This window comes from Anopheles coustani, chromosome 2, assembly GCF_943734705.1.
Source record: "Anopheles coustani chromosome 2, idAnoCousDA_361_x.2, whole genome shotgun sequence".
NCBI lineage: Eukaryota > Metazoa > Arthropoda > Insecta > Diptera > Culicidae > Anopheles > Anopheles coustani.
Genome location: NC_071289.1, coordinates 48,094,672 through 48,104,332, shown reverse-complemented (window position 1 = coordinate 48,104,332; position 9,661 = coordinate 48,094,672). Strand labels below are relative to the sequence as shown.

The 9,661-nt window shown below is 38.3% G+C and overlaps 1 protein-coding gene across 1 annotated transcript; it reads right to left on the bottom strand.

The window, feature by feature from the left end:
* Positions 1–8,857: 8,857 nt before the first annotated feature.
* LOC131262384 (cuticle protein 76-like) lies at positions 8,858–9,661 on the bottom strand. Its single transcript, XM_058264381.1, has 2 exons — positions 9,585–9,661; positions 8,858–9,500 (listed from the first exon to the last, which is right to left on the bottom strand). The coding sequence occupies exons 1-2, from the start codon at positions 9,591–9,593 to the stop codon at positions 9,057–9,059; spliced, it is 453 nt and encodes a 150-aa protein (XP_058120364.1). The 5' UTR covers positions 9,594–9,661; the 3' UTR covers positions 8,858–9,056.

The following is a 9,661-nucleotide window of genomic DNA, read 5'->3' as shown; positions in this document are numbered from 1 at the left end:
CATACAGCATATTGAAATAGGAAAAACATCGTCAAAAAAAATTCCGGTAATATCAATTGAAAATTTTCTCAACGAGACTGCACAAACGGTTAGCCACCAACTGTGTGTAATTTTGTTCTTACGACCTTATTTAATGGCATTTCGGTTTAAGTTGCCGTGAACTTCCTCCGTGGACTAAGTTTAAATGAGCCAGAATCTCCTTTCAAAATATATGGAGAAACCATTACCAAGCAAACGTGATGTAAATTTCATGTAAATGTAGTTTAATAAATCAGCGATGTTCACGATTTTGGCAAACGCACGCCATCATCATTTTATGGCGAAGGAAATAGTTTAGAAGGAGATAGGAGAAATTACTCCAATGGAAGTAGAGAATTACGCAAAACAAAGTAAAGCACTAGGAATCTTAGGTGTAAATGAGATGTAGAATAAAGGTAAGTCGATACTATGCTATGACAACAAAGCTAAAAAGACTCCAGAAATGGAATAGATTGGATCGTGACTGCTTGCGGTGCATTCGCTCAGCAATTGTGAATCGTGTGTAATAAACACACAGTCATTCGGAAAATTTTGAAAATTCTAAACGCAACTAAACCGTGCAAAAACGCGTATGTATTATACTTGGTTGTAATTTGTATAAAGGTTATCAATATGTATTACATGCCATTTAATTCGAAGGAACTCAAGTATAACAAACGCTATGGAAGCAAAGAGCATGTAAGTAAAGGGACGAAAAAACAGTGAAAGGTTAAAGAGAAATTTAAGGACACTTTATGTTGTCCCCATATTATTAGATGAAGAAGATTGCAACGGGTTTTATTAGTAAAATGGAACAGTCATTCGGTTGCTAACTCACTACTTCACATTTTTCAATCATATAAGAGATTTGATATTAGTCTTCAACACAAATGTGCTTTCCTCGCATTTTTATGATGTTTAGTATGTTTGAAAATAAAGTTGTTACGGTAGTTTTTCTTGTTTTTAACAGGTCTTGGTAGCTATCGTTATTAATTACAATGAGTTTTCCTTATTTTTTTAAATATCTGGCGAGATTCTCGGAAATGCTGTTCAGATACGTGCAAAACCCGTCATTCTGCTTCATTTAATAATATAATTAATGTTGAGAAAAGGAAGTAACCGGGACTTTATAAATTGTGACCTAAAGCCTTTCTTTAACCACTGTGCGCTCCGAAGAGAAACCATCGATTTATTTTCATATTGTGGTTTAGAAAACCTTAAGGCAGTTTAAGAAGATATAAAGTTTCTGTGCAAATTTTTTGCATCGTTGCAGGGAAACCGCAAATAAACAAAGAACAGATATAAATGGAACATCATAATATTTCACATCATCGATTTCATAATCTTTCCCAGCATTGTTATACTTAAATATGTGGAACGCATGTCTACAATTTCGAACAGTGCGATGATTTGCGACATTAGTTGGAGATGGAAATTCCAAGTCGACTTATGTTAAGGCTCACTCTTCGATAAAGCGATTCCCTTTCGTACCTTCGGCTGCGATCCCATGTAGGAAAAATTACCCCGAGATGTATAAAGATATGCGAAAAGGAGAAAAGCGAATTATTAAAAGAAAGTGTAATGCAAGACAAATATTTGGATGTGACGGCATACTAGCGACTGAATCAACGAGGGGATTAGTTTTTGCTGTAGTATTTGACAAGCCTATTACCAAGGAAAATATTACTGCGCGAAACGTCATGGATTGAAGTTGAAGATGAAAGATTAAGGTCGATAAAATATATACTTAAACAACTAGGTCGGAATTCGAATGCAGCAGTGATTTCGACGGAGAAATTAAATAACAAAATGTGAGTTATGCGTATAAATATTGTTCGCATAAAACATGACAAACGCATGTCATGCAAGGCAAGGTTAGTATGGTTTATCGCATATAAATGTAGCAGGCGGGAACACAAAAGATGGATTGCAGGAGATCAGAAACTTGAAAAACATCAAAATCGTCAGTATTTGTTATATACACAATCATTAAGAAGAAAAGAGTGATCATTAAGAAAAACATATTTTTACGTGTATATCTTATTATTGTAATTTAAAGAAAACCAATAACTGAAAAAAAGTGTTGATAAATTTTAATTTTTAGTGAAACAACTTTAGACGTCTTCCTGTGGGTTATGTGTGTATGGTACACAATGATATATTCATTTTAATTTGTTGTATAACTGAGTTATGCGTCCGAGTTTATAACCAAGTCTTACATCGCAAGGCTTTGTTCATATTTTTTCTGCTGGAATTGATTCACCAGAGTTGTTACTACCATTGATTTGCTGTAATCCGGTTCTCGTGGTTCTAAAATATGTGAAGGTCTATTGAACACAATACTTTAAGGTGCTACTTGACAGCAGCTAGGAAGAATTTGTGATTACTCCAATAAGCTACGCAACGCGTGTAGTTTGTGTCTACAGTATGGTGAAACTGATAGTGCCCAAAAAAACTTTCAAACTTTATTTAAATGCATTCGATACCTGAAATGTAAACATTAAATTTTTGTCATAAATTTTAAATTTGAACATCAAAATTAACGCCTTGCGCCTATAAAATTTGTGGAGTTGGTGGTTCATGACAATTTCTCAGTATACGAAGGATCCACCACCGGTCTCTGTGTTCCATCAGATATTCACAGAATCACTCCTAGGAAAGAAGTCTAGGCTCGCTGGAGTGTATCGTTTTTTACGCATCTGGTTTCAATTTTCTAAAATAACTTTCGTTTAGTTTACGTCGATTTAAAGAAAACTTGACACAATAGTTCGTTAACTACGACATTTTTTTCATTTTTCTCCACTATCAATTATACTCTACTTCACTGCCCATCAAAATAAACCCCACCGAATGAGAATAGTTGTACTGGTGAATAAGGTAAGATTTTTTAAATCACAAAATGCATGAAATAGTTGACAGGTATAACCGTTATGGAACTAGGCATGGGAGTATCAATGGATCCATTGATCCATATTGCGATATAATTAGATGAATTTTGGATGTTTGAAGAGTTCTACTAATTCGTCAAAGACCTAGCTTAAGAGAACTGCAGAGTTGCGCATTCGTTTAAGCATGCTATAAGGATTACTGATGCCCAAGTTAATAAATCCTACCCAGCAGCTGACCCACCCAGTGTGAGAAGAAAAGTGAGGACCAAATAGAGCAAAGCCTGAGTGATGAAACTGATGAGAACGGTAATGCAGTTTTTCCGTGATTATCCTGGATACGGTACGTACAACTGGATAAGACTTTTCTTTTAAAAAGACCAAAGCCCACGTAAACAAACGATCAAAATCTTATTCAATTCTATAAAAAAAATCATATTAAATCCTTGTTTCCTAGTGCTTCTACACTTGGAGGAAACAAGAATAGCACCACTCTGCTAGCACATTTTTGCAATATTTTTTAGATTTCCATAAAATTTGAGCTTTTTCGAGTTTGGTTCGTTTTTACAATCAGTTTCACAACCTTCCAGTGGGTTACGGTCGCTTTAATGTGGAGAATAACCATTTAAACCGAAAAAGCCTAAAAGTAGGGAGGAAATAAAAATAGCACCACTTTGGTTTTTTGTTCAGCAATTGAAGATATTTAAAAAATTAATAATCTTAGGCCGAAAATGGACGGCGCGCGTCCGACGCGTCCGTGTCCCGAATGTGATCTATAATCTGTCAAACTGACATATTTTAGGACACTTTCGGCAAGCGCTAACCGACGCGCCTGCTTGGACGCAGAGTTGTTTCGAGCAAGCAACTCTGCGTTCCACGCGCTAGCGCGTCCGTTGACGTTACAATATAAATGTTCCGTTATAGTTAATTCGTTGAGTGGATGTTGTATAAAAACACACATCACACCTGCCACGCTGAGAATAAAGATTCTTTAAGCTGGCAACGCGCGTTCCAAATGGCGGGTGGTCAGCTAGACGATGCGCGCCCCACGCGGGTAGATGACAATTCGTTTAATGTCAGTTAGATGCCATTTTGACTGATGTTCGATTACATTCAGGACGCGGACGCGTCGGACGCGCGCCGTCTATTTTCGGCCTTAAATGAGTTTTTAAGATATTGGTAGTTAGTATGGAACCTAAACTATAGAAATAAAATTTTATTAGTCGTGTGTTATTTGATTTTCCAAGCCATTTAGAAGACATGGGTCAGGAACAGCATCGCTTCGTTAAAACCGAGCTAAACATCAAAACTGAGCATGGTAGCAGAGGACTGTTCACTGAAAATCGGTCTAAAAACCTTCCGATTACATATCATAGCAGCCCAACCCTACGGTGAAACATTCCGGTAACGACGGCCACCAGGACCAACGCGGGAGTAAAACCTAGCTTACGGAGATGGATATGCGAATAATTTATAAACAAGGAGAAAACCAGGGACGAATAGCGATTCTAAATCATGCTGAATTCAACTTTTTTTTTTTTTTTATGTGGCACGACATCCCCTAGTGGGACAAGGCCTCTCTCCGAAGAGAGTTTGTGTGACCGAAAGACGGTATATTATAGATCGGTGGTCAGCCGTTCGTAATACCGGAGGGTGCCAGACTCGAGATTCGATCCCACACCTGTGGTGTGGTGTTTCCCCGCGCTACCGCTGCGCCATGGACACCCCCAACTTAAGGTGCCAATAAGACATTACGTTGAGCGGGGAAAACTACAAGTAGCCACAAAGATTCCGCAAGTCCAACATGACACAGCGACTTGCATTGAAACGGTTCAAACTATCGGGTACAGCACGGACTACGATCGGATAAAATCCGTTCGAATCGAGTTGTCAAAGTCACTCACATTGAAAAGCGCGGGCAAATCTGGCTGTCAAGTTTCACTCACCTCCTCTCAAATGTGTTCATTTTACCTGCCATTTTGAATATGAACGAAATGAACTCTTTTCGCAAATCCGTTCGTTCCCGTTTGAATGGGAAGAAATCCGCGAGGTTTTAAGCCGCGGATTCTCAACGAATTCGTACATTTGAGAGTTCTTACAGGGTTTGAGAGGCCAACATACAACTGGGGCAACGTTCCTTCTAAATCGCACCTTCTTTCAAAACAATAACAAAATTGAAGTTCTAACGTCAACTGGGTTATCGATCAGCATCACGCTGTAACTTGACACGGAGGGCGTAACCGATCAGTGTAAAAAAGGAACTTGTCAATGAAATGAGCGTTCTAGACACGGCAGAAAATCATCACGCTTCTGATGTTTCATATTGTTGTACTTTTTTCATTGGAGTTTACCGCTGTATATATTTTAAAAATCGCGCGCTTTTTTGTACGTCTGGTTTCACATACCTGGTGAATTTTATATCTCAAGGAACTCGTTGAATTCGTTCTCACCCTCCATTGTTCAATACACAATGTAATTTCTCACTTGAATCTTCACAAGACACTTTTGCTACACTTTGTAATTCACCAGGTATGTGAAACCAGACGTACAAAAAAGCGCGCGATTTTTAAAATATATACAGCGGTAAACTCCAATGAAAAAAGTACAACAATATGAAACATCAGAAGCGTGATGATTTTCTGCCGTGTCTAGAACGCTCATTTCATTGACAAGTTCCTTTTTGACACTGATCGGTTACGCCCTCCGTGTCAAGTTACAGCGTGATGCTGATCGATAACCCGGTTGACGTTAGAACTTCAATTTTGTTATTGTTTTGAAAGAAGGTGCGATTTAGAAGGAACGTTGCCCCAGTTGTATGTTGGCCTGTCAAACCCTGTATTAAAAAAAAGAGTGTTTATTGCTTTTCTGAGGATCCTATTTGTAATTTTTTATGAGTTTATCATCATTTTGTATAATTATTGAAATGAATACCAACGACTTCGTTTGAAAAGAAACAATCATCCACTTCACGGAAACACTTGAGCGTCTTAGGTATAAACGAAGCTGGAGGCTTCAAAGGAACCTTTGAACATATAAGGTATAAACGCACAGAGTTCATTTTTCACCGACCGTCGAACGGATTTTATCCGGTCGTAGTCCGTGCTCTACCCGTATACCTTAAAAGGTATATTTGTTGCTGCGACGCATGAAAAAAAGTTCTTTTCAGGTGGAATAAAGTTCATTCTTAGTTTCCTACTCGGGGTCCACACTACAGCGCGACGTCCCGTCACGAAACGCGACGTCGCCTGACAGGCGGCCGAACTCCGTACAAAAAAAATGTCGCACAAATCGCGCTAGTGTAGAAGCAGCGAAAAACGCGACGTCGCGCTAGCTCTTGTCAAATGTCAATTCGAAACGTAAATAAACCGACAGCTGGCGCGAACAAAACGAGCAAACTCCGTTTTAATTGATATTTTTACCAAAGTTTTTTCGGGTGCCGAAACGTATACAAACTGCTCTTCAACAAGTAGGAGATGATGTGGAAATCTATACTTCCTACGGCGGGTCAAAATATCGTCGTTGTTTGTTTAAGTTTGTTTTCTCAGTGAATTTCAAATGTGGAAGCGCCAAACTCACTCAGGGTGCATAAAATACGTAGCTAAACAAATATCATGCATTACTACCTCAAAATTCAATAAAAAATTTTAGCCGAGTTTGCGCCCAATGTAATTTGAAAGTTTGAAACAATGTATAATGAAGAATTTCCTCCAGATATGCCACTGAATTTACTGAGGAACATGAACATTTCCAAAACGTAAAATTTAATAGAAAATTTTTTCTACATCTTTGAAACTTCAATTTATAAACAAAAATGTTGAAGGCACCAAGAAGTTACTTCACCAGACCACTTAAGAAGTATAAACAAACACAATAACTTATTGAAAATGTATGGTTTACAGAGTTGGCGATTGTAGATCTATGGGATAAAATATATTTGAATGAAAAAATTACTTACTTATCGAATTTTTAATATTATTATTTGAATGGGATGTGTTAGAAAACATTCTTAAGTATCATTACTGAAAATTTCAACTCACTACGGCATCTATAACAAAAGATATTAGCTTTAAAGCACAGCAAAATGCAACCCCCATACAAAACGTATGGCCTACCCGGGTAGGAGGTCGTATGTTAACGTAGGTATTTTTGGTCGTAGACCTGAACCATTGATATGGGGAACTCTCTCACTGCAACGAAAGCTTACCTTGCCATGGTCTTGACTGAGAATGAAGTTTTATGTACTAGAAACAAGATTAATTGAAGAAAATTAATCTTGGATGAGCATAGATTTCGTTTTCCAATAAAAATATACCGGATTCCATGAGTTGATGTTAACTACAGGTTGGATTCCTGACATAAGAATGGAGCTATCAAAGTAGCCAGCAGGCTCTTTGTATCCTAATTTCATAAAAAACCTTTGGCCTATTCATAGTCATCGTGCTTGACTTCAAATGTCAAACAATGAAGCAACAATTACGTGCTAATTCGTATTCGTGAATGCTGGGAGCGCCATGAGCAGAACTCTCTGAAAAAAATGTATTTTGTACCTCCAAATCACCGCGTATTGAAGGGATTAGATACAAATACTCTTATATTTACTAATAAAATCCTTAAACTATATTTTAATTGAGGTTTTGTTAGAATATCTTCAATTGCTGACCAGAAAACCAAAGTGGTGCTATTTTTATTTCCTCCCCGTTTTCATGAATTATTGGGTTTTAACGTTGTTAGCCCTCATTCATGCGACCGTAATCCACTGGAAAGTTGAAAAACTGATTGTAATAACGTACCAAACTCGAAAAAGCTCCAATTTTATGGAAATATAAAAAATATTGGCAAAAAACAGGTGGTGCTATTCTTTTTTCCTCTAGTAGTTTCCTCATCATTTTATTTGAACATTGTTATACTAACTTTATCAAGTTTATGTACCGTTGATGATCATGGTTATTAGTTACTGATTAAATTTATTGGGAAAGCTATAAAAATACTGTTCTTTCTTGGTATTTATTCAAGATGTTGCTTTATACTTTTGAATATACGAACGCTGTGAGAACGCGTTGCTATGCTAGAGCAACCGGTATCTTTCAAATTGAATCCAGTCGAAACTCTTCGCACCGTGCCCTTTTAGTTTGGTACCCCACATGCATGACAGGGAAAGTGTCGTGTGTTGGTAAGATTTAGCTCGCACCAATTCACAAGAGCAGTTGAGGTCAGGTAAGGTCAACAGCTCGATAGGTAAATGAAAGCAAGTGGTGTAATTACTGTTCACTAGGTTTTATTTATTACGGGTTGAAGTTAATATATCAAATTCATGATTAAAGTTGAAATCTACTGAATCTTCCTTGTTTCATAACAAAAACCTTCCTCTTATTTGATAAATACTAATTTTTCTGTAAAAATCACCTGTTGTTCTGTGTTACTTGCTAAAAAAAAGTAAAGTTTTACGGCACTGTGATACGTTTATGATGCAGTGCAGTATGGTTCGTTTCATGAGAAAAAGTAAAAGTATCATCTGTTAATATTGTCATTATTCTGCATAAAATGAATACAAAGCTCTTTTTCTGATGTTACTATCTTTCCGCAAGTTTAAGATACGATTATCATCTTGAGGCACTAAGTATCTTTAATACTTTTTTCATGTCCAATCCAAAGAGGTCATTGAGTTAAGGGCCATACAAGGTGAACTATTACAAAAGCACTAGCACCCGATTTATGTTCTAGTAAGCTGCCCTACACTTATGTTTAAAAACAACTTACATGTATAGTATAATATACTACTTGTTGTAACAACCAGGCGAGCTTCATCTGTGGACGATACTGCGTTCATTCCTAAGTATGGCGTAGTTTTTCCCAGCACCAAAGCAAATCCGCCTCGAGACTCAAAAAATAAAAGAACAATATTTGTTTGTGTAATTTCTTAGTTTTTATTCATTATCGAAAAGAAAACTATCGCTGTTATGTAAGATCCACTATAAATTTTCGCCAACATTAACAGTAAGAAAAGATGGTAATGATCAGCGCGTGGCGATGCATTTGAATGACTGTGATGACTTAGATTGTCCATGCGTTGCTGCACGAGGAGAAAATGCAATATTCTGGTTGCTCGGTTCGTTTCATTTGGTGATCATAAATTCATCGAAGCCAATCATAAGATTACCAGGCATAGTTGATACCGAGTCCGTTGCTGTAAGTCATGTGGGCAACGGCCGGGGCAGCGGAGTAAGCCACACCGAGGAGAGCGGGAGTGGCAGCGACAGCCTTGACGGCAGGGGCACCGTAGATGGCCGGGTGGGCCAGGGCCGGAGCGGTATAAGCGTGATGGGCGAACGCCGGAGCGACGGCCGGATAGGCAGCAGCAACGTGGCCAACGGCCAGACCCGGGTTGCTCACACGCACATCGGACTTACTGACAGACGAGTACGGGGTATCGATGGTTTTGGAGTAAGTGGAGATTTGGCCGAGATTACCGTAGCTGCGAAGAATGTTGGACTGTTGGCTGGTGATTGCCGGAGTGTGAATGCCAGCATAGGTTGGGCCAGCCGGGTTCAAGCTGTACGCAGCCTGGGCCACGGTCACGGCGGCAAGCAGAGCAACAATCTATCGAACAAGCGGTAAATTCGATTACAATGGATATTCACAGCGACAATCTTCCTCGATCGCGGAATATTGGATTTTACTTACTCGGAACATGATAACGGTAGATAAAAGGGTTTAGTTGGGATTACAATAAATAAATAACTTAATCAGCACCAAAACTG